Below are 26,363 nucleotides of genomic sequence, written 5' to 3' on the forward strand. Positions count from 1 at the left end.
CTTAGCCGTTTTCTTGCTATTAACAGAATTCTTCAGTTTCTGAGTTTTGGCAGAACTTCATAGTTTTGGAAAGTGGCCCTTTCTATTGCTGCATTTCCTGTTTTTTCCCCCAGTCACGTCTAGCTCAAGTTTTCTCCTAACCTAGGTCATGTAGATTCCCTAGATCATTCCAGCCACATGGTTTCCATGTTCATTGGGTACTACCTAACCCAATGGTTTTCAGAAGTCTGCTGACTATATTGGGCCATTTTGTGTGTCCACTGTCTTTGAAGAAATGATGATTGTAAATTAAATAGATGTAGCAGGAGTTAGAATACTGCAGTAAAAGGAATGTTACTGAAATAAGATCTTAGAATATAAGAGAGACATGAGGGAACTGCTGAGAGAGGAGAAATCTTCTAGAACTTGTGGCTGATAATTGAATAGTTCACTTTGGGTCTCGTCTATGTTTGTCATTGGCAAAAGCAGATACCATAACACAGGCAAAGTCTTACCTACAGTAGTTTTCAGGTCTTCTCCTCAGTTACTGACATGAAAATCAGGTCCTCTTAGAAGTAATATGTAAAGTATCTGTTTGTAAGCCATTTGGAATATGTAAACCTGGCACTATTTAATTATTCCTTTCAAATGGAAATTTTGTTTGGGTAGGTTGCATTTGTTCTCTTTGAATGCTACTAATTTTTGGCTTTAGGAAATCATTGGCCGGTATCTCCCATTGGATGGTTCCCAGCAAGTTTCAGAGTAGCTGTGCATTCACTGTGTCTGTGTAGCCATACTGGCCTTGCTTTTGGAGGCTGAACTTCTAAAAAGCTTGATGCGTAATGTAAAATAGAGCTGAGCTCATGCTTCGCTATAGTAGAAGTTCGAGAATCTGTTTTCCTTTAAAAATAAACCATCTGCGTCAATTTATGATCACTGCCATAGAAAGGTGCATAATATAATGTTCTAAACCTGGCTTAGTTGCACAAATTGCTCCCAGGACACAGATCTCTCCAAAACAGAAAATCGCATAAGCAGTAAAACCTGCAAATCCTGCTTTTCTGTAGCACTTTTATGCTGATTACACTCTGTGGCCTTTCCTTCCTCTAGATTTCTCTTATTTAACTGCCTTTTTCATGAAAACGACTACCTACTTTATATCATTGATACCCCTTAGTAACTCCGCAAAATTGTTTGAAACTGGTCAAAGCTTTCAGAAGTTATTAAATGACAGACATAATAATGTATGTCCCATTTATTTACGGTGCTAGGCTAAAAATGCGTTTCATAAGGTGGACAGCTTCTACTAATGTGCTTTCGTGCATGCCTGGAGTAAATTTAACCCAAAGAGCTTTAACTTTATGGGAATACATTTTGTCAGTCACTGTTTTTTGGCAGAAAACTTCTTGCATTTGCAGTCAACTGTGCTTCAGTCATCCACGTATGATACAAGTTTGCTGGCTACCCTGGGATTTTCTGTCCCAGGAAATAAAGAATTAGCAAAGCTTTTCAACCTTAAAACAATTATGGAAGAATATTCTTGTGGCAGTTAAATAATGCTTGCAAGTACCCTGTATGTTTTAACAACATTGTAGTCAAACAATGCACTGTACTGTTAAATCTTGCATGATGCTTTAAAAGCCACTTTCAAACATTTTTGTTCAGTCTGTAATATCCTCCTTAAAAACTTCCAAGAAGGGGTAACATTTGTCTCTGTTTAATATGGGCTCCACGTGACTCTTCTGAAAATCAAAGGAAATATTCCTTCCCACACTCAGGTCACACCCCCAAGTAATTTATGTTTCTAATGGAACCTGAAGTTATCTTTCTTTTCTTCCTTTTTCAGGAATGATGCCAGTAAGCCCCAACAGTAGGATTAGTAGGTCTAGAGCCAGAAGAAGCAATACAGATCATTGTCTGTGTTCTGTCGCAAGGGCTGTTGTGATTTTAATTTCCTAGAATTAGCCGACTGAGGTTAAAAAATAATAGTAATTTAGGGGATAGTTTCCTGTCAGGCTGTAGATGCTGCAATGAATATAGAACTAGCTCTGAGAGGTTTTGTGCCAGTGCTTTGTCTTTTGCCATAAGCAAATGCATCCCTTGGTGAATCCCATGGCTATGTGTTTGTGGTAGAGGTTTCTAGAGCAGAGAAAGAAAGGGGGACACTGAAAGAACAAATTATGAAACAAATTTGAAAGTGTAAAAAGCAAGGCAAGGGTTGTATTAAACTATTGCAAACAGATGGATTTTTACATAGTAGCCTGGAAGAACCATTGGCTTGAATTTAGGTGTTGGATAGAAACACATCTGGGTCGTAAGTTAATTTAAAGGATCCCTTGAAGGAGTGAGCTATAGGATGAGTAGTGCTAAAGGCAGTGCAATGAGTTATGTCACTTGAGAGAAAATCAAAGGAGATTTAACTGAGTGATTTGAGCAAACATCTGGCGTGGTTCCATCCTAGAGAGCACAAAGAAAGATCTCTACAGAGGGTTATTTCATTGCTTCATTCCTGAAACCAGAGAAAGCAGTCAACACATCTGACAGAACATGTAGTTCACCAACCAACAGAAAAGGAACCTTGTTGCAAAGTGGATTATCCGCTTGAAGAGAAAATTCAATGATTACTTAGAAAAGTGATAAAAGACACAATCAAGTGATAGTTCCAGATGTTTCATTTTGCTCAGATGCCCGATTACTGTGACATCTGAATAATCTTTCCTGTGTTTTCTGTGTCCCTGTCCCACCAGACCCACCTAGGTCTCTGCTTTGTGGATTTCATTGCTTCAGGTTGTGACTAAGAAAGGCAGGTCAACATTATTCTATAATCAGCCAGGAAAGCTGGAGTTGAATGTGTTAGTGATTTCGATTATCTACTCTTGGCTTCTCAGCAGTAAGCTGAACAGCTAGGGTGTTTTTAATAGAGCAAGTGTTCAGGACTCCAATTTGGTCCAGAGTTTCTTCTCATTCCAGACCCTGTATTTGTTTTTTGGTTATCATATTGAGAACGTCAATTCTTATCCTCACGTTATGAAAACCATAATTTCTTACTTTCTTAGTGGCTTTATATTATAGCCTAATGTGGCTGAAATCAAACTGCGTCCATTATCTTGAATAATGGAATTTTCTATAGATTTCAAGCTCTATGAAGAAATACAACCAGAAGTGTATTTACCCTTCCTCCTTTTCTCCTACAGGTTATTCCAAAGGATTATAAGACTATGACTGCTCTGGCAAAGGCCATCTCCAAGAATGTGCTCTTTGCTCATCTTGATGACAATGAAAGAAGGTATGAGGTGTTTTATGATTCTAAGGATTCTATAGCTTGACCCGAAGACAAGAAATTGTGTTAAATTTTAGCTTAAGAAAGCTCCTCAGGGGTCAGAACTACTCACTGATATGTTAGTTATACTAGACCTGCTCCCCGCCACGATATTATGAAGAGGGTAAAATCACAAGCTAAAAAAGAGAACAGATTCAAATTCATTCAGACATGCTTAATATTTTAAAATCAGCTGTTGCTGTGGTTAGAAAGGACAAAGATTCTGTCTGCATTGACGTTTTTATTACTGGCAGAACATCAAGCAATACAGTCCTTCAATGGGATACTCGTACGCTTTCAGTCAAAGCATGTTCTCAAGTGTGCAAATTTTGCTCCCTCTTGCAGCCATTTACACAGTTTAATTACTTTGCAATCCTAATTATGATACCACATTAGCATGCAGATTTCTGGAATAATTAGAAGAGGACTAACTGCACATTTCTTAGAGCTTTTTTACCCACAACAGAGAATTCCTGAACAGAACTGCTGAAAATCCTAATTATACCATCTGCATGCTACCATGACAAGCACTGGAGGGGTGGGTTTTCTGATTAGAAAAGGCACATTTTGGTAAAATGTTATCTAAGTAGGCGTGAAAGGGAAAGATGGAAGGAAAAATGCTCTGTCCCGCACTGTGCTGATTGTACATTATGGTTATGGTGTCTCCAAACCATTCCAAATGTCTCAATTATTTGTGTCAGCCAAATAGGTTATCCTGTTGTAGATACATGGTAGGAGGGAAGAGATGTGCACAGTGTCACTCCCATGCGTGTGCTGCAGAAGGGTCATGGACTGTCTGTTTTTGCAGTCCTCAAACTATGGCTTTACCAGGTGTGTACTGCCTCTGCTGTCAAAAGCTTTTGAATCTTCTTGGTTTCTGGATTCTGCACTAGAGCGTATGCAGCTGGATATCATCTGCCTTGCTCAGGTGCCACATTCAGGCCTCATGACAAGCATAGAGAGGTATTGCTCATGTTGGAGGAAAAAGGAACTCACAGAAAGACACATGCATCCTGTTTTTGCAGACAGGATTGTGATGAATAAATAAATTGTCCTTTCTTTGTATTTTACTTTAGGTTATGAGCTTATTCTTGAAGTCATGCCATTGTCCTTATCTGTATTTGCTTGTCAAGTGTGGAGGAGTCAGCAAGCTGCAGTATACCATTGCTGTCACTTCCAGTTTGCATCTGGTTGATGTAGATAGGTAGTTCCGTAAAGTACATGGCATATGACTTCGTTTGGGGTTCTGTCCTCTTGGAATGGTGGAAAACTAGATGAGGATATTTGATTTTCTGTGCTGTAGTGGTCATGTTTATTTTCTTCAGTGCTTTCTACACTTAAGAGAGTATCATTGTTTCATTTAATTTTGTGGTTGACCATTCTCCAAGATTTAGGAGGTATTCAGGTGGAGGAAGGATGGACTAGCAGGGCCAAAAATTCATTTACAATGGATAACTCATCCTTTTTCTTCTTTGAAAAGATACTTAAGTTAATCTGTTCCATGGCTATGTAGCCAATGGAACTTGTGTTCCACTTGCTGCTTTGCAGCTGTGAAGGTTCTTATGTGTGACATACACCCTGATTTATAAACACAAAGTGTAATCTATTACCTCTGTGTCAAATATCCTGTATGAATGAACTTCAGCATGACTCCTTACACAGCTGATAAGGTAAACAAGTATATTTTTGCAGTGGTGTTTCAAATAGTTTTGTTTAGGTTTACATTCATGGTTTTATTTTAGATAGCATCTTTTTATATGCCTTGCTTAAAAAAGGTTTGCCATCTATCACACACATGTACACACATGCACATGCTCTCTGGTGTAAAATTGTACTGAAAAGTGCAATAAATGAGAAAATGTAACTGCATCAGTACTAAAAGTGATGGAGATAGTTTATCAGCAACTCATGTCAAAATGTGTTTCAAGAGTAGCTAATAGTATAAAGAACAGTGCAGCTGTGAAAAGTGATGTGGCAGTCAACTGGTTTCTCTTGAGATTTATCCCTGACTTCAGTAAGATCTTGATAAAACTTAAGTAACATCCTCTGTTCTCTCCAAGTCAGTGGCAAAATGCCTGTTATTGTAAGTGGAAGTGTGTTTTTAACTCTAAGGAAGCTCGTTTTCTCATCTGCAGAATCAGTAATATGTGGCTTTTTAATTGCATTTACACATGTGTGCACCTGGTGGATATTTTATGCGTCCTTTGTCTAGGACTGGTCTGTTACATGCGCACTGACAACACAGCTTCCAATTTACATGGATGTATCACATTTTTATTTAGAATTGGTAAGAAACTAACTAAAAAGTTAAAGCACTGTGTTTTAAATAGGTATAGTTTGGTTTTGATTATTAATTAGAGTATTTCACATGCAACACAAGTACCTTACTATATTAAAAATCTCTGTGAAATACTCACCAGCAGGATAACCATTGCAGACCTGTGGGAAAATAGGGATGCCTTGGGGTTGATAAGCTTAATTATGAACTGGACAGGTTAGTGAGTTGCAGAGAGTACATGCGTGTGTTATCGGTGTGCTTACACTGTGGGCTCATCCTTGTGTTTTGGCTTGTTATTAGCCCAAACTCAGTTCCAGTCTTTTAGGAGCAGCCTCATGTCTGGGTTTGTATATGTGCTTTGATTTGCTTTCCTTCTGTCATTGGGATGTTTGGCAAACCTTGGCCCTTTCGCTTTGTTCAGACTTTGGTGTGTCTGCTTTGCAGTTAGGATGTATTTAACAGCTGGCAGTTAAGCGTGGATTTTTCATAGTGCTCTTATATCATCCTGCAGGTCCCTAGGCACGTGTGCTTTAACGCTACTCTCTCCTCCTTTCCCCCACCCTGTATGATGGCATATTGGCTGCCTTCTGTTCACGTGGGGGTTTTGCCCATCATTCTGTGTTTCTTCCATACTCCACTTCCTTCGTGACTCCACCCCAAAACTCTTGGAAGAGAGTTTTATTAGGTGGGCAATGAAGCATGTTATTTAAACTCAGATGTGAGTCCAGCAAGATGTTTTTGGAAAAGTATAGTTCATACTGATGGGCAAACATCACGCAGAAGCTATGGAGCTGGCCACCAAGAGGATAGTTTTCCAAGGCAGAGAGCACTCTAACGACCTGCTAGTTATGACCACTGCAAGATCAGCAGCTTGGTGCCTATCTGGTCCTGACTTGGTGCCCCTGAAGCCTCACATATGTATGCACAGTGCTTCATAACCAATTCTTGTGTGACGGCTCTGGAGGTTCTCCTAGCAGCACGGAACAACTTTTGATGCAGAAGACAGTGCTGTGCACCCAAAAGATCTAGGAATTGCTCAGCAGCCTGTTCAAGAATGAACAGCCTGGAGAGCTTTGAGAGCGAACATCAGTGGATTTGGACCTATAGCCAGGTAAGATGCATTCACCCTCTTTTGATTTTACTGGGGAAAAGTGAAATGACAATATTAACTGTGAGGTATTTTTGCATTATAAGCATAGATTTAGTTTATATAGATGATGTTCTTTGCCATGATTTGTCTTTAACTTCAGTTGAGGGCAGAAGCCATCTTGTTTCTCTACTGTGTCCTAAACAAAGTCACAGTAAAAATGACTTAATAAAACACTACTGATCCTTCCTTATGGCATTTGTGCTTAATAAAAAGAACTCAAAAATTAAATTACACTTAGATGCACTTCTTGAAATATTATCTTTTGTTATCTCTGTAGTCTCCCTCCAGAATGCTGGTAGGAAGTTATGTTAGGTGACCTGTGCTATTGATTCTGATGGCTGAATAAAGGGAAGAAGCTCCTTACTGACCTTACTCCTCCTAGCTCCGACATGATCCCATGGTTCAGGTCCAACTATGCTCCTAACAGGCCTAATTCTGAAGGTTGTTAGAGTTTGCATAAACTTTCCCCCTTCTTTTGGTATGTGGCACTTGAGAATTTTGCATATGGGACAAATCAGCAAGGCAGGGTGCGTTGTATCGATGCCCTCTCTGGCTGTTCTTGTTCACTCAGCAGGCAATGAATGATTTATATCTATGCAAAGATAGAATTACACCCATAGCTTGGCAGCAATTTATTTCCTTTCCCACTCTTGGATTTCCAGCAGATTAACATCCTCCATGGCTTCCTCGTTGTGAAATGGTGTATAAAGTCAGAACTGGTGACAAGGGGCTAGTTTGATTGTCCTAATATCTTTTAACCTAGCAGTGTAGCTTGCAAGAATTTTTATTGGTTCAGCATGTAATGCTGCAATAGAAGTACACACCCTTGGTTTTGCTATGACATTGTATAGTAAAGGGGAAAAAGAAGGAAGAGAGATTTTATTTTTATCCACAGAAGGAAAATGAACAATTTCATCTCATCATTTCACCGACAGGTTGTTCAGTCTCCACTGGACCGGGGCAGCCACTGAGGACTCTGGCCCGAAGGGGAACAATGAGAAGGTTTGGAGGAGAGCTGCTGTGGGAATGGAAGTTGGACCCAAAGCTGATGATAGTCAAGGAGGAGGAGGAGATGTAACTGTGGCATAACCAGTGAAGGAGAGAGCAGGACTGAGATCAGCAGGCATGTCATCTTGGTTCCAGGATGTCACCAGTGCCTGCTCTGCTGTGAATCATGAGCTGTGCCCTTCAGTCTCTGTTCAAAAGTGTGATGGACTCTTAACCACATTAAGAAGTGGAATGGGTAAATGTTTACCATGTATTTATGTAAATGCTACGTAAAATTTATGTGTTAAGGCTATGTCAAACTTTTTCATGAAGGAGCAGAGGGTGTAGACAGCTATTTAATGTGCACTTCCAGACTCCACTTCTAGAGTTTTTGCTAATAGCATAACTTTTACAAATATTTTATTCTTTATTGCTTCTGTATAAGCAGCTGTGATGGCTGTAGCAGCTTTCAGAATATTTTTGTGTAATTTATTACTTGGATTAATAATAAATTGGTTTGTTTGAACAGTATATTGGTGTGAAAGTACTTTGGAAACAAAAGGAGAATTTATTTAATACTTTTGTGAAAATATCAAGCTCTGACAAAGGTACAGAAAAGCAACAAGTAAACTAAATAATAGACAAAATGGCTGTATTTATTATAGCAACACACAATGTTTCATTACTTGCGTGTTGCCTGAATGTCAAAGATGTGAGGATAAAGGGCATTTTTAAAAATTTTCTGTGCTCATCAGAGCCAACACTTAACATGAAAATTCGCACTTCTGTTTAGCGTTCAAGCCGATCAAGAGTTTTCTCAAAGTAAAAATTCTTATCTTCTTCCCAGTACCCTCTCAAACATTGTGGCGGGCAGACATGACTGTGATACTACAGATAGAATTGGACACAGGTACTGTAGATACCATCATCTGGCTGTTAGCATTTCAGAAAGATGTTCTGCGACCTTCTTACAAGTTTTTTAATGATGTTGTCTCCAATTCAGTCAGTTTTGTAAGCCATGATTGGTGCCAAAGTTGGCTCCTACAGGGAGATACTGGGCATAAATATACACTACTTGAAGGACATTAAGGTCCAAATTAAGATTTCCTCAGCACCGAGATACAGCAACATTCTTAAAATGTATTAAGGGTGGCCTCAAAGCAGAAATGAGTAATGTGTCTGTGTCTCCTCAAGACAAAACATCAGTATTAGGCTTAAATTGTACAAGATGGATGTAAACTAGATATGTGGTAATAATTTCTAGTGGTAAGGACACTTAGATTGTAGAACCTATGATTGTTAAGACAGGTTGGGCAATTTCTTTGAACATAATTTAATATGTCCTGTGTTTGGATGGGAGAAGTCTCTTAGCTCTTTTTGTCATGCCTGGATCCTCAGTAGTAGAAGATGTTTGTGTATTCCTTGTTTATATCGTTTTTTTCCTAATTTTTAAATGTATTTGAAGGGTTATCGTTTCTTCTCACATATTTTGTTTTCTCTATTGAATCTAATTCTCCCCATCTTCCTTGACAGACCAGGTTCCTCAGACCATTGACCATTTTTGTTCCCCTCAACTTTCTTCAGTTGGTCCACATCTTTCTTGTTTCTTTGTATTTTTCAAAGCAACAGGAGATCATTGACTTCCAGTTACCATGTGATCCTTGGAATCATTGGATCCTTTTCTACATAAATGCTACCTTGGCAGTGAGTCTTCACCATGTGTTTGGACAGTTGGTTATTTCTACCCAAACATAATACTTAGCAGTTGTGTCTTTATTGAAAGTTAATCTATTTTCTTGGTCCATTTCTTCAATTTATAGTCATTTTACATCCTTATCTTGTTTCTAACTGCTTGTAGATCCTTTACAGCTAGGTATGGTCTTCAAATTCAGAAAACACAACATATTCTGTCATCCAGATCATTAATGACTTGGGTACTTTTTCAGCGTAGGCATAATCTAAATTTGAGAAAAGTGGTTTTCCTTAGCTAACAGGTGAATTTTAGTTGTTGTCCTGTTGATCTCGTATTAAAACATTTTTGAAACTCCTGGTGATTAGTTAATTTCAAGGACATTATTATTACTATAAGCTTTATTCACTTCTGCATAATACCATGTTTTATTAAAGCACTGGCTGCAGGCCAGCTGGAAAGTTTCATATATGTGGAAGAAACCTAAGACGGCACCATTCAGGAGCAAGATATTTTAGAAACAGGATGCCACAGCTATGACATATTCATTACACATCCTGTATTTTCATTGCATTTGTAACTCAACTCCTTTGTTAAAAAACAAACACAGATCTAGCTTCAGCCTGTGCTTCACATATATCATACAGTGTGCAGAACAGTGCAAGAAAGCTTCCATTCCCATGAAACTGTTTTATTATTTCTGTAGCTCCAGGAGTCCACATTGTGCTAAAACCACGTGCATGTTTAGGGAGGATATTTACTCTGCCTGCTGTAGGCATCTAAATTGGCTACTGCTCAAAAACACCTAAGCTGGGAGCCTCGGGGTATGGTTTCACAATTGATTTAACCCAAACCAAATCTGAGCTGCTACCAAAGGAGGAAGTAACACACTTAGTGCAAGACTTGGCTGCACATTGCTTTCCCTGTTCTTGTTCTGGCATTAGCACCTGAGAAGCCACAGGTAGCCAGCTCAGCTCTCTGAGTGGTGTCTCCACCCTCCCCTTGTAGGGATAGTTTTCAAGTCAGATAAGTTCCTTCCGCCCTCTACCTGGCTGCAGAAATCCTTCAGCTTGCCTAAGGGAGGCAGTGGAAACGTGCAGCTGAGGGAAGAGGGTAGAGCAGGACCTCCCTTTTGGCAGCAGCAGGGACTGAGATCAAATTAAGGGATGGAAAAAACGCACCTTGAAGTCCTTTAGTAGTCACTGGACAAAATCAGATGATTGAAATAGGTGGTGTGAATACCTCTATAATGAGCAATTGTTCCTTGCCAAGAATGCTCAAAATGTAAAGAGGTAAGCCACTCAGAAGGTGAGAGATGGAAAGAATAAGAGATGTGAGAGAAATTGCACAGCGCAGCATGGCAGAGCTGGGGGCAGAGGAGTTTTTTGAGTCAGTAACATGGCTTCCTTGTGTGACTTTTTTTTTTTAATGTGACCAAACTGTTGGAGGGGTTTTTCCCCCCTCCTTTTTGAAAGTAGCAACAGGGAGTGGATGACTGCATCATTCCAATGCACTCTGTGCAGGGTGCACAAGGCGTGGGCTCCAGCCCGTGAAGGTTTGTAGAGGCGTGAACATGATCTGTGCTGGAACTCCAGGAGATGGTCAGCAGACCGTGGTAATTTGGGGATAGAGAGGATGTGTGTATACGAATTACATGTACGTGCAACGGGTTTGGTACTGAAGTGACTGATACACAAGCTCTCTGTGAGCGACTTTTTCTGATGTTTAGTCGTATTTGATGATTAGCTTGTTTTTTGAATTCTGCTTGTAAACAACTAAGAAGAGGAAGCTCATCTGTCAAATGAACCAAATCATACTAAACAAAAGGTTTCCTTCTTTGGATAATACCCAGGTATTTTCCAGGTAAACTGTCTGGCAATCCAGCCTTCCTTTGTGTCTTTTATGCCTCGTTTATGGCCTTGATTCAGCATGCTTTTCAAAAGAGCATGCTTAACTGTAAATGTGATTGTTCATTGACTTGCCGTGGATGTCAAAGGAACTATTCATGTATTTAAATTGAAGCAGATTCAGTCTTGCTGAATTGGAGCTTGCCAATGAGGAATACTACTTAAACTAGAAGTTATGGATTTTGGAGACAAGAGTCGTCTGGCAGTAGTGATGGAAATGAAACCAGGTAGAATTGCCCAGCCACTTGGAAAATAAATGATCCAATTCTCCATTCAAGGATTAGCTGTGAATTTAACACTGACTTTATTTTCCAGTGCATCCATCTCATTTACCCAAGAATTATTGTCTTTAATTACCATTGTGGTGCCTGCAGGCAGCGCTCTTTAAATTAGTTATGCAAAGTTCTGTGCTCAGCAGTCATCAGGAGATTGTATCTGCTTTACTATCAATCCCTCTACAGCAGCGTGACAGCATTCAGATTCTCTACTACAGAATCATTTTTGTGATGTCAGTTTTTGGCCTTGTAGATAGGTTATTCTCTTAAACATAACTAAAAGCACACACATGTGGTATTTATGGATATTTTTATCTTTAGAAACAAATACTGTCAGTTCATAGCTTTTTAGAGGTTGTGATTCACCCTCAGTGTTTTGTTAGACAGTTTATATTCTTCATCACAAATACTAGTGGCGCCATTCCTAATGGCAGTTATTTTTAATTCTGCATAGAGTAGTGGTTTACATATGGGCAGTATGTCACCAATTCCGAAAAACAGATTTAAAGCAGAGAAGTAATTTACCTAAATCCTTTTAAACCTAGAAAAAACAGCCTGAGACAAATAGTATTCATGCATGCTTATGAAAAAAAACTATCTGTATAAGTAAAACAGAAAAATTAGGACTGCCGAATTTAACTGGCCTTGTAAAATCTTTCTACCACTGCAGTGTATGTGACTGTGCCTTTGTGGGCTTCTTTACACAACAATTAGCTGGCAGCCATTCTGAAAATGCATTACTCAATGCTAAGGCTTTCCAGAATTAAACACAAAGGTTGAATAAAAAAATATCCACTCTTCTCAGCAAGTCTTTATCCTTCGCATCAGAGCAGCTGGAGGCTTGCTGGGAGCAGCAATTTGTCTCTGTGTATGGAAGAACAATGGTTTATTTCAACTATAGCTCTTTAAAGCGATGCTTCCTTTTTTTTTTTTTTTTTTTTTTTTTTTTTTTTTTTTTTTTTTTTTTTCAGAAAGGTTGTAGGTAACCTGTCAGCAGTTACTCCTACTCTAATAAGACTTCATTAGGTGACTGATTTTGCAACCTTCCACAGCTTTGAAAGCCTACCTTTCTTCAAGTGGGAGTATAACCGGCACCGGTACCAGAGGATCAACTGTATGATTAAGTTGCTTAGTTATGCATTTAGAAGGTGATGTTCAAGGAGCTTAAAGGAACTAGATATTCACATTGATTGATATACAGTGGGAAGTGAACTATCAACTCTTAGAAGGTTCTCTTGAAAATCCCCGTTTAATATTGTGAATGTTTCGACCTGTTCATTTCCATTACAAGATGACATCTGCTGAGTAACACTGTTTGAATAGAGAGACAAAACAGACCTTAGAACAAAAAAATAATCTGTAATACTAAGGCGTTTAGTTGTTTTTTTTTTTTTTCTTATAGAAACAGAAGATTGAACTTAGCAAACAGATGAAATTTCTCTATCATTCCAGTGCACTTAATGGAAATACCAAGTGGAACTTGACTGTTAGACTCCTAACTCTGTTCTAATGAAGAAAAGTCTGACAAACCCAAACAATGATTTAGTTCTTGTTTTACAAGTTCCTTACTAAAGATTTTGACCTGAAGTACATTGCATCTTGTGAGGTAACAGCTGGTCTATCATTGTCTTTGGAAAAAAGTTACAGTTGCTAAGATTTCAAGAAACAAAGATGGTCTTTGAATCAACTGGAACAGCTGTAAGAGACTGACACACCATGCACTGTCAGCTGCTTAATTCAGATATTGAGACTGGCCCAAACTGAATGTGTTAACCCTTTGGCACCATCATACTCCTTTTCTCTCTTCTTGCTTTTCTTTTAAAAGAAGGCCATAAAAATAAATTTAGTTTTCTAATTGCCTTTTGCTTCCTGAAACTAAAGAAAGAAAACACAAAGCTCTGACTTCTTTTACATTTATTCAGTTTTTATAAGCAATATGAAGACCTGCTTGTGGACAGATAAAATTTGCACTAGAACCATATAATGCAGTCCTCCATGTAGTGCATTAAATAGAAAATAGTAGTACGTATCCAGAAAATGGCATCAGATGCTGTTTCACAGCACTCTTTGCAGTTCTGTAAATGCAGAGCGTGTTTAGTTTAACAAAGCAGAATGAAAGGTGACTTGATCATGGTGTAGAAGGGAAAGGTGGGTGACAGCAAAGGTCTCTTTAATAGAGGTTTGTGAGATCTAAAAGCTGGTGGCTGAAGTTGGGCACATTCAGACTGGAAAAGTTGAGTTTTTGCTTTTTTGAGTAAGCAGGGAACGGATCCATAATTTAAATTAGCTCGGCATGTGGCAGATTTTCCATTGCATGAAGTCTTCAGATCAAGCTTGGCTCTCCACTGCTGCTAGTTCTTAAAGAACTTTCTGAAGTGCTCCATTATATTCTTTTTTTTTTTTTTTTTTTTTTTTTCAGAGATGGCAAAATGTGATGACATGAAAATTTATTTCAGTTAATGAAGAGTCAGCACTCATCTCTTGTGAACAAAACACTTGAAAATATGACTTTGGTATGCCTGAAAGCCAGGCTTGGGGCCTGACTGATTTTTGGATGCCTGAAATAGGCACATGTTTGGTGTCTTTCTAACCTATTGTTTTAGTTCAATTACAAATGATTGGATATTATTCAGGAGCCTCTGAAATTCTGTAGTCTGTGGTAGATAGCATCAGGAAGGCTGTGGCTGCCTTAGCACCTATTAATCAGTCGTCTCTTCGTGCTGCACATCATGGTTGATCTCACTGCTAACAGAGAAGGTGAAGCTTCCAGCAGTGGTACCACTGAGCCTTCTGCTTTGTCCAAAGTGCTTATGTGACCAGACGAGGAGACTAGTGTCTCAGTGCTGAACATTGTGTATTCTAGCCCAAAGAGCCACATCCGCCCAAGCTCACTCCTAAGTGATATTTGCGAGCAGTGCATGGTGATGGCTTCTTGCAAAAATCATTTCACTGACCACATACAACCTACCTTCTTGTGCTCTGTGCTTTTATGTCCTAATCCTGTGCAGTTTGGGTAACTAAAAGACTGGGAATTAACTAGAATATTGGCAATTATTGTCACTGTTTGCAGAATGAGGTTCAGTTCACTTTTCTGTCTGTGGATAAAACAGCCTGAGAAAAGTGGATTTGTATCATGATCCCATAGGATTTGGAAGTTCTTTGCTAATGTGAATGAATATCCTAGAATAAAGGCTGACATAAATAGAATGATTTTCCAGAAGTGATAATTGAGGTAAGAAGAATAAACTGCACAGTGTGGAGCTTTAACTCACATTAATGGGAAAGCACTTCACTGTCCTGATGATCTGTTTTGTATTTACAGTTACTACAAGGCCCGTGTAAAGGCTAGACCTCCTGATATCACTCTTTGAATTTGCAATGAAAGACCGAGTTTGCTGTCATTAAGCCAAATTCCAAGCTCAGGTTTCCACTTTTTTTTTTTTTTTTTTTTTTTTTTTTTTGTATTTCTGATACTCTGTGAGATCTATTTATCATGAAACGTCAGCTGTTTAAAGATTAGAAAGATTGGGAGAAACAAGAAACAAAGCAATATATTTACATATTTTCTGAATTTAATTTTATCTTATTTTTTGTTTAAAAGATTAGCAAGAAGACTTTACTGCTACATTTGAAATACTTGCTCATTTTTCCTGTGTTCATTGTCCAATAGATAAACTTTGTTCCAAGCCCTTTCCTCACAGAGACACATCACAATACTGTGAGGCGAATGGGAATTACTTTTTAATATCCAGAAACAGACCTTGGCCTTTTGACATCCTGATAATTCCCAGAACAGCTAACTGAACCTTCACCATGATAGACTGGATTTGCTATATTAAAATACTGTAGTGGTGCCATGATTCCAAGTCCCGATAGTTTCATCACCACAGCTGACCTGTGTTCCTTTCAGAGCTGCTTTCATCAGCATGGTTACAACATCAATGCAGATTTTCCTTTGCTTTTAGAAATGTGGTTTAAAATAGTGATTTGGCATAAGTTGTGTTTCATCCAAGTTTAGTTGCTGTTCCTTAATGGTATGTCATGTGTCATGTTTTCTTTCTTATTTATTAAACCCTGTGCTTTGACTGGAACTTCTTTCCAGGAATATAAAAGAATTATTCTATTATTGGACCATACAGTTTAGTTCCTTGACAGGTGAACAAGAGCTTTGCAGCACTATCAAAACCATCTTCAGCAATGTCAGTTGGTTAACCCAACATTTGGTACAAAAATATTGCTGAAATAAAGCTGCTCAATTGCTGAGGCAAGTTGTTGTGGCGTCTTTTGGACTTCATGCTCTCCCTGTCATACTCAGTCCACTCGCTGCTACTGAGTCATTTTCAGAGCAGGGGCTATAAAACAACCCTTTTTAATGTCTGATGCCTTCCGTGCACATCCTAATTGAGCTCTTCAGAGATTTTGACATCCCTGAAGTTTTCTTGGCCATGCTACACCATATTAATATAGACTCATGGTTGCGTGACTCCTAGCATTTTTTGGTAATACACAAATTGCATTTAGACTAGAAAGACAATAACCATACTAATTCAGTGCACCTTAGGGTCTTCCTTATGTCACAGGTTCTTTTTGCTAACTTCTAAGTGTTTTCATTTACTGTGTTGTTTGGAACTTCCTCCGTCTTCTGGTTTAGAATTCTAGACAAATGCAGCACTTTAAATTCTTCACTTGAATATGTTCCATGTAGATTATTTTTAATTACCTAGGCTATATATTGTTATGCCAGAAAATTTGATATTTTTTTTCAGTAGCTTCCTATTAAAAGAATTGCCCAACAAATGAACTTACTGTGAATGTGAGTGATCTGCATTTAGAATAGTTTCATTTTCAAAGGATGCTTTCATGGAAAACAAGGTTAAATTGTGTGGGAACCATGGATATTCTGCAAATAGCTCTAATAGGTAGGTTCTTTCTTCCTTCCTTCCAATACTTCGTGTTTAAACCAGGTTAGAGCACAAGAGATGCAGTGAGAAAAAGAAAATACAGAGTTTTATTGGTTTTAGACTCCGTATTAACTGTATTCTTCATGCCCATGGATGAAGTGAGGCACAATTCATGCAGAGTTTGTGTAGAGCTTATTTCTGGTAAGCTTTTCTACACTCCTTATTTATCAGTTGTATTTGTTTGGTTGCTTTGTTCCAGTGCCGTGGTGACACCCTCTGGCAGTGGCAGGATAATTCCATCTCCATTAGGGGACTCCCAGCAAATGATGAGCGATCTAGCTGGAAAGGCATTGGCATATCCTGTGCTTCATCTCTCCTGGAGCTCTTTTAGCTCAAGACTGAAAATCACACACGTGAGGGTAATTAATGTTGTACATGAATTTGGTGGCTAATTGATACAAATTAAAGTACCATCTAATAAATATTGTTGGGCAGCTCTTTTTTTTTTTTTTTTTTTTTTTTTTTTTGGTGAGCAGCTTGAAAACTCTCCCCTTGCACTTAAATTTATTTGTTTACATCAACTCTCAGGCACACTTTTCTCTCCTGGAGAGAAGCCTCTGCGCAGAGCCTTGCAGCCGCGCTGGCTGCTCTTGTGGCTGGAGCCTTGCACCAGGACAGAGGAGATGGCTCGCCAGTCCATTGTACCTGTGAAATAAAACAGGTTTGTAAAGATGGAAGAGCTACTGTGTGTGTGCCTGGCTACTGTTAATTTACCATTTTGCGTTGGTAATGCTTTATTTGTGCTGTTTTACATTAAGCTGTTACGGGTCACAGAATGCAAACCTCATGCAGCTGAAGTTTTTTCCAGGCAGTATAATGAGAAAAACCAGTGAGCTGTAGAGGCACTTGGAACAGTGAAGTGGGGTAGCTGAGGCTTGCAGAAAGGTGCTAAGAAGCACAAGTCCTATTAAAATAAATAATAAAAAAGGAGCTGGAGACTACTTAGTGTTTTTTGTTGGAACTGGATCTATGTCTCACTTTTGTAAGCAACTTCATACATGTCTAGAGTGCAAGCTAGTAGTACAGAACTACTGAAATGGTCAAGTTTGGGCGAAGCAAACTGCCTGGCTGCAACAGCGTGAGGATTTGTGCAGGGTAATTTACCTGGCCGCTCAGCAGTGAGTTAGCCCACATGGAGGTTGGTGCCGCTGGACTTCTTCCAGTGTTCAAGCAAAGGTGATGACTGCATTGTCAGAGGAACCTCGCTGCATGAAGGGGAAGCTGTGATTCTGAAACAAAAACATTAGCAGGAGCTATTCCTCTGTCCCCTAAGGACTTTTATTGACCTGCTTGGAGTGAACCCTCTCAGTTCCATAGCAGGGACTGAGCTGTCCTGCACTGATGACGGGGACTTTTGGTTTAGGGCATAGGGATTTCTCAGCCTCTTGGTGAAACGTGAAGGTTTGGCTCAGCTTCTGAAAGCAGCCGTCGTTGTATCTGCCACCTGGGGTCACTGTGTTCAAGGTTATTGAAAAGGAGAAGTATAAAGTAACAAAATAAGTAAGCAGTAAAAACACACTTCCAAACCCTAACCCCTGAGGCAGAAATTTAGATTTCCATAAGTATACAAATTACTTGAAGTTTTTATTGTGTGTGAAAAAAATGAAGACGTATATTTCAGTGAGTAAACAGAAGTCTGCTTTAACAAGCCAGTTTTGTATAAAGAAATAAACTATCACAAGAAAAGTGTTATCTCTCATAGACACTGACTTATTACAGTTTGTCTTAGCTCTTCTGCCTGTTGGTTAGTGCAGCGTCCTGCAACCGACTTCAAAAATCTTTGTAGCAGTATATTTTGATTGAAAAACACTCGGTGTTGGGGCTGATCTCAGACTTGTTTAACACTGGAATTACTGCACATATCTCAATTGTTTTTCATATTATTTACACATACGTAAGTGAGATTATAGGTGAGTAATATATATTTTACTCTGCACCCATCTTATGGTATTTCTTAAGTGTGCTATTAAACCTTTATCTCAGCTAACCCCACATGATATATTATGCACCCACAGTACATCTTACAAGCACTTTAGCTGAATTTTCAAGCTGGCTGAGCTTAAAGTTGTCAAAATATGTATTTATTTTAAAACTCCTCAGAAGGCTATATGGATGTAAATCTTTCTGTGGAAGTGCTGCATTGTGAGAGAGAAAAGGCTGGGAAAAGAGCAGCTCCAGATGATGCAAATGCTACTTCGAATCTCGTATTTACAGCATCGGCAGTGTGTGTGCTGCTCTGAAGCAGACGTATCTCCAACAGCAGCTGCACAGCTGCTGCCTGGTAGCCTGAAAGAGAAAGTCAGAGCTAAAGTAGTAATGCACAGCAACCGTTTTTCCACTCTTCTGTTCACAGATTCTTGTATAAAGACCTGTAGGTGAGAACGTATTTCTACTGCTGTACCTGGCCACTGGGTGGCCTCCACTAGAGTTGAATAAGAAACATACATCTAGGTAGTGCATCTGTTATTTCTTAGCCGAATATTGCTGATAGTTCTAGATAATGGGACTATAGAAGATATTTCCTGAAATTCAGGCTGTTATTTAGTATGGAAAATTGGTAAATTGCCCCTTTTTTTTTGTCATTCATAATTAGAAATGATGTGTGTAATTTACTTAATGATTCTGTTGACATATCTGTGCTTTCAATTAGATAAGATGTACTTCAGTTGCAGGTATAGCTGAAGGAGAATAGTATTGTGAAAACTGTATTGAACGTAGTACTGTTTCTTCTGTCACTTTTTGCAAATGGAAATCATGCTTTGCAGTATCAAAGAGTTATTTAGTCAGTGTACTGCAGAATTGCCATGCATAAAACTTAATTCAGTGCCTTTTAAAATCAACTCTGCATCACTGGCACCATCTCAAAGTAAAATTATCAAGCATCCTTTTTAGTTACATGTTCTTTAAAGCATATGTAAGGAACACGTTTTAGTCTTCTTACAAACAGTGTTCTTTGGAGTAATTCATTATGTATGTCATTATGAGGTCAGGATCAGAACATCATGTTTTTGTCTCTTATAGTGAGATAGCTTCTTATAGAAGGTATCGTGCTACTGTGCTCCTAATTGGTACTATATGAAGAATGTAAATTAACATGTTAGTTTTGATGTGAATGGTGATGAGGTTGGAAAGGCATCATTAGTATGCTCAATAGTGCAAAATAATACTTTGCTTTCCTTCCGAATTCAACTAGTTAAGCTAAAAATATGGCACAGCTGCTTTCTCTTTACACATGTGAAAATGTGTGGAATGTGAAGTAAGAGAGAGAATTGCAACCCTTTGGGCAAGAAAACACAATGTTCGTTGCTGGGACACCCATTTCACCATCTCATCATGTGAGCATCTAGCCAGGGCAAAATGGGGCTCGGTGGCACCACTTGGGCAGGAGCTGGATGCGTTGGTCCTCCTACCAAAGAAAAGCAGCAGAACTAGAGTTAGCAGGCAGTAATATGGATTTTGTTACTGTTATTAGATTCAAGATAAATTGCCAACTCCACTTGGAGCTGCTAAGGCCTAAGTTCTTTTAAGCACTGTTGAACTTGAACAGTCCCTCGAAAGCGTATCTAGTCCTCACTTAAATGCTGCAAATGGATCAGATGAGAGATTAAGACAGAAGTGGAAGATCCTTGGGGATGTAAATCAATACTTATTAATGACATATAACTGTGTTAGGTCTCGGGAGAAAGGAGAACCTTGGCTGTGAGATCTGATCTGTAGCTTGATAGGAAGCTGTGCAAGAGACCGGGAGAAAGGCCGGATGGCTGTGGCTTGATAACTGAGAAGCAAATGATGGAAAGCTTTGTGAATTATATTTATATTAACAATAGTTGGCTCTTAAAAGGTGCTTTTTGCCTGTTGTGCTTTGGGCTTTTTATTAAGAAGGGTAGGGAACCATTATCTATGTTTAACACTTTTTTGGATATCCTTTGTTACTGTGATTGATTAATAAAATTGCAAAGTGAGTATCTGATCCTGAAAGTGGATCTATGCAAACAAGCCCGTACAGTCCTGCAGAGCTCAGTGGACATCATTGGGAGCTACTACAAGCAGCAGAATTAATCAATATTAAACTGACTGCAAAGCAACATTAGATGAAGGAGCTCTGGATTGTGAGCAAAACAACAGAAAATATTGGTAGGAGAGAATTAAATTGTGCTCTTAGATAGCTCTCTCTAACTCGATCAGAAAGTCAGTTTTTAAAAATTCTAGGGCCAGTTTAAATTTGGCTGCCTATCATAGTTACTGGAAGTCTCACATAAAATAGAGTATATTCCTAATGTGACTGAATTAATGTCTTGTTATTGGAGTCTGATTTTTCTTATTTTTGTGGATTTAATATGCATAATTTAATACTAAAGCAGTACATTGCATAGATTTGCAAGCGTAAAGCTTTGAGAAAGTGTATTTTCCTAAAAGTCATTTTTTGAAAGTTTATATTCTTTTTTTTGTCTGTTCTTTTGTGTTAATGTTTTTGAGGTCTTTGTTTGGTGATTCAGCCCCTTGGTAGTAGGGTCACTCAGCTTTGCAGTCATGGAAACATGAAAAATCAGAGCATAATTAAAAGCAATACATTAAAGCAAATTTATAACAGTTTGCATTTTTAAAATGCAAATGAGATATGAGATAAGACCGACCAATGTTTACTATGTTGATTGGCAAAATCCATCTATTGTAGATTCATCTTTTGGAGATTTGATGATTGGTAGCATATTGCAGTTCTTTTTATTGAAAATTCAGGGTTTAACTCAAAAGATATTTTTCATTCCTGATTTCTATTATTGATTATAATTTCTGGTCAACTTGTAATCTGTCTCCATTCCTGTCTCCATTCTCGTGATGTTCACAGCAATGCTGCTCTTCCTTTCTCCTTTAAATCCACCTGGATTTCATTCTGGTTATTTTCTACTATGCTTGTCCTCCCAGCCCTTGACATGCTGCCTTACATCTCTCTTCCACTTTGTAATTTCTGATTTTCTTCTGGCAGGTGTTCAAGTTCAGAAGAAAAAGAATTAGCCCATGAGTCTAGAGAGGCAATATAAATTCCATTTTTATCAACATTTGTCAATTAAAATCTGATATTACCAAGCCTTTTTATAAATAATTTGACTATTCCAAATTTATGTGGATAGTACCTTGAACCACTCACTCCATATATATAACACTTTCATATGGCAGATGAGGAGAGATGTCTCTGTGAGACTATATACATTTACAAGTACAGCAATAAAATCCATTGACTACACCCCAGTGTCACACTCGGCGTGTGTATGCTCACACCTTTACACATGTGCGTACATGTAGCTTTCAGTGATGAACTTGTGTGTGAATATCTGATAAGATATAAAACTGAAGCATGAAATCTGGGCTGATCTCTTGAGTTGGTTCAAGGCCATATTCTGGAAAATGATTTGAGTTTTGATTCAGCCAAAATCCCTTGAATGTGTTTTTCTGGCAATATTTTTGAGAACAGCTGATCTTTCCACATATTTTCCATTTGGGTTAGAAATCTTAAGAGTAACCAAGATGCCACTGAAATACTGCTGTTTGCTGATCATTGAAAAAAAATGCAACCCCTGTCTGTGGTGCTATAACTTCAGCATTTTCTGTTGGTGTATCTCAAAGCTCTAGATGATAGATAATGATAATAAGGAGACTAAGTTGAAGTTAATTGCAAAACATTGCTTATTAGGCTTGAAAGAGACATAATAGTAGGGCATACTAATTTTTTAAGACACTGATTAATATAACAGCTACAGAAAAAAACTGGCAGTGAATACGTTTCTAGGGAGTTTGCAGGATTGCTGGTTTATGCATTTTCTTTTACAGCCTACACAGTTGGAGATAATTCAGAATCTTACTGTTTAAGACTAAGCCAAGTATCTAAAATCTTGTGACCATATTTAGGGATGGATGAAATGTTTTGGTTAAAATAGCTCACCCTCCCCTACACATGCCCATATTTCTGTCCTGTCTTCAGACTGGTGAAAGGAAGAGAGAGGGGGACCTCAGAGATTTCCTTTGCCTTTTCTTTTAATCCATCACCTGGGTGTTAATGAGCTCACACTGCTTATTCCAGTACCCAAGCACCTGCCTTCCCTCTTGACCTGTCTGAGTTGCCCAGTTTTCCAGTTACCGCGTTAATCCACAACTGTATTTTGGTTTAACCATCCCATGGGCTGAAGCTGGAGAAGCACTTGGTGGCACGTGGCGCCACCAAGTGCTTGTGCATCTCATCCAGCATGGTGCTGGGCTCTGCCAAATGTTGTCTGTTGGCAAGGGGGAAAGAACAGGAGGAAAATTCAGAAGATATGGGGATGATAGCAGGGCCTGAGGCTTTTCTCTTTTCTCACTGTTCCACTGGTATTGACTTTCTCAGTTACTGTCATTCCCTGTCCATACGGCGTGTTCGTCTGGATAGAGGCTGTCTGCATCTCTGCTGAGAACGTGCAAAATACAGAGAAGGCTCACACAGTTTAAAAATAGCATTTATTAGCAGAAAAATTAAAGGCTAGAGAAGGATGTTGGGTGGAGCAGTGAGAAAGCAGTCCCAAGCCACCTCTGTAATAATGAAGTTCATACAGTAGTCCTAGACAGCCTGTTCCCAGTCTGTACCAGGACATACAGTATTACCCAGGGCTGTGCCAAGAGCCTGAACTTCACACATCCCTGGTGCTCAGTAACTCAGCACAGCGCGTGCAGCTAGGCTCGGATTTGCAGAGGAAATCTAGAGGACGCTAGGAAAATTTCTAAAGCAGGCGAAATGAAACAGGCTTCAGATATATAGGAGGTGGATTCTGAAAGCTACCAGTGGCAAAATGGAAGATTGTTTTTGAAGAACAACTTGTCTCATTCCTGACCCCATAACCTTCCGTGCGAGCCAGGGGGAGAGCACTGATGCCAATCCAATAGGCATGCTCAGCAGATGTCCAAGGCTCTGTTTTATATCCAGTGATACTAAAGGTTGTTTATAAAGGCAAGACGTTATTGTTTTGAGTGTTTGGCACTGCCTCTCATCTTTTAAAGTTGAGAGGAACAAATCTGATGAGGTTTCCAGCTCTTTTGTCTCAGTTACAAGAGTAGGCTGTCAGAAATCAGTGTGTCCTCTCTGACAGTCATCCTGCACTTGCTTTACTCGTCATTGCCCTGATAGGAAACATCTTTATTCTTGTCCTTGGGAGGACAATCTCAGCGCGATCTCTTGGATCATTGAGTACAATCATCTGATAGTGCAGAAAACCAAGTCATATTACCCCTTGGATAACCTAAATGAAGGTTTTTTTTTTCCCCAGTTTATTGGGCTACAGTTGTTGGAAAGCTGCTTCATAACACTACTGTTCCCATGGCAAGACAGTGTCTCGTTTCCAGACTAAATGTTTATATGTGTTGATTCTTCATGCCCTCGTTGTCCATTAGTTAAAATAACTCTTTTTCAACTCTGATCTTCACCCTTACCCGTACCTCTCATCTCTATGTATTTATAAACTACAATGACGTCTTTTCTTCTACTTCATTTTACTGCTGTAAATGATTCAGACTCTTCTTATCTTCTTTTATAAAAGATAGGCTCTCCATTACGCTTATCATCCCAGAATACCTTTTCCTACATCTCTTTGAATCAAGTGAATCTTCTTTCTTTGCTTCTTTTGCACGTGGTAAACTAGAATTGTGCACAATATTGAAGGGAGATCATTTACAGAAGTGCTTTTTACAGTGGCATTAACACTTCCCTTGCTCACTTGGAAGTGACCCAGTTTATGCTGATACAGGGTGGTTTTGCTGTTTTTCCCAGCCAAGGGTGAAAAGGGTGGCTTACAGTTATCCAGTGATTTAATAAATTCAGATTAAAGCAGAAATTATTGCCGTAACTTTAACAGGCGTGGCCTTTCATGTTAGATTACTGCATTTCACTCCAGCTTTATTACTAAAGTCATCAAAAAGCATCCATTTTTTTTCTATGATACTCTGTGCAGTACCTCTGAACATAGCATCTTCTTTCTTAAAACCAGGCCTTGAAATATTCTTACTAAAATTACCTCTGGTCTTGTTCTTCCAATATCAACTGTTGCTAGTCTATTTTAAATTGTTGTCTTAAACACATTATATATATATAGTTTTTCTTCCTAATCAACTTTGCCATTTTAACTATCAGTCTACCTCATAACACTGAACATGCTTCCTTGAAGAACTGATTGATTTATTTTGTCTAGAATATCAGTTATCAAATAAAGGGAGTAAGCAGATATTGCAGTGTGTCTCATTTTCCAATTACCTCTATAACTTTCATTATTCTTCCCTTCAAAATTTGTTTTTAAGCCTTGCATTACTAAGGTTAGACTAATGGACAATCTATAGCCGCACAGGTTACCTTGGGGTGACATCAATCTATAGCCATCAAAGATGATGAACAAAGTGTGTTTTAGTTCAGTCTTTTCTGAGCTGGTTAATAAAAGGTCAGACAATCACAATACATTCCTTACTGCAAATCAGGAAAGGTTATACCTTCCTGAGCCTTTCTGGAAATGGATTTCAGACTGGGGAGATGTCTAATGGATTTAGTTTTCAACTACATGAAAACTACCCACTAGACTAGCTCCCCCTTCACATGCTAGTGAAGTAGACATTATTTTTAGAAATTTCTATTTCTAGTTAAAATAATCAAAGTGAGAGAAGTTGGTGCTTTTCCATTTGTTTTGAAATGGACTCAGTGGAGAAGTAGTAAGTCTCTATTGAGTCACTACCTCTCTTAAAATCTCACCCCCAACTTTCCTTGTTATTTCCTCATCATTTCCTATGCTGTGAAGTAATTACCTATGGAGTTCACTGTATTAAATATATATTGTATTGCATTGAGAATCTATAGGGGACTCTTCACAGTAACCACAAGAGCTTCAATTCTAAGGGAAAATTTTTGACTCTATTTCAAAGTGAATGTGATTAACTATTCTAAATATTCTGAATATTGTAATTCTTATCACTATTCACTTACAGTCCCTTTATGAGCATCCTAATGGGGTAAATAGTTTGCAAGAAACAAGACCTGCATAATTTTTAGAGCAGCCAGTGGTAGATATGTTCTGGACACAGCTGACACAGCTTCCGCTCCTTGGAGGGAGCAGTCCTTTTTAAAGCATTTTAAAGTTGTGCTTATTAATTAACTCTGGTTTGGCATTATATACTCCTGAACAGTACTGTCCCAACATTAACAGTCCTTTTGAAAACCCATGTGTGTTTTTTTAACTTCTAATTTTGAAAATCTTGGCTATAAGTTTTATACAGTGATTCTGTCTGTCCAGAGAACACTTAGCACTAGATCTCATCTGAATCTAGAACACTGACTAGAAAAACGTTTTCTTTTTATGTTTGCCAGTTTATTATCTTCTTCCATATTCCAGTTTTTGTATAGTTGAGAATCACTGTTCTTTCCAAGTTAAGAAATAAATCCTGTTAAAGAGTGCAACCATTCTGCCATTCTCTGAATTACAGAGAACATTAATAAAATTCAGTGAAATATGAAGTGCTCATGTTAATGACACTTCAGAGGCTCCTAAAATACTTGGAGCATTATTTCATGGTTTGTTTCAGAGTACTCCCTGTAGAGACCAGCTCTGATATGGTCACTAAAACCTGTGGCTATACAGTAGCCTTAGGAAACCTGCGTAAAAATAAACCACATCACTTGATAGAACAAAACAGTAAACAGGATATGAGGGCAGAACTGTATACCACAGAAAGCCAACGACATAAAAGAGACCATTAAAACAAATAATATAAATGAGCCTGAGACAGCTATAAGACCTGTAAGGTGATTAATGTCTGT

The 26,363-nt window shown here is 38.6% G+C and overlaps 1 protein-coding gene across 2 annotated transcripts in view; it reads left to right on the plus strand.

Moving 5' to 3' along the window:
• Nucleotides 1-26,363, plus strand: part of PRKAR1B (protein kinase cAMP-dependent type I regulatory subunit beta) — a 100,145-nt gene that overhangs the window by 15,099 nt on the left and 58,683 nt on the right. For both annotated transcript variants that reach the window (XM_035339778.1, XM_035339777.1), the window contains exon 4: nt 3,174-3,265. In XM_035339778.1, coding sequence (XP_035195669.1) covers nt 3,174-3,265 — 92 coding nt within the window. The remainder of the gene's footprint in view (nt 1-3,173; nt 3,266-26,363) is intronic.

Source organism: Oxyura jamaicensis, chromosome 14, assembly GCF_011077185.1.
Source record: "Oxyura jamaicensis isolate SHBP4307 breed ruddy duck chromosome 14, BPBGC_Ojam_1.0, whole genome shotgun sequence".
Classification (NCBI taxonomy): domain Eukaryota; kingdom Metazoa; phylum Chordata; class Aves; order Anseriformes; family Anatidae; genus Oxyura; species Oxyura jamaicensis.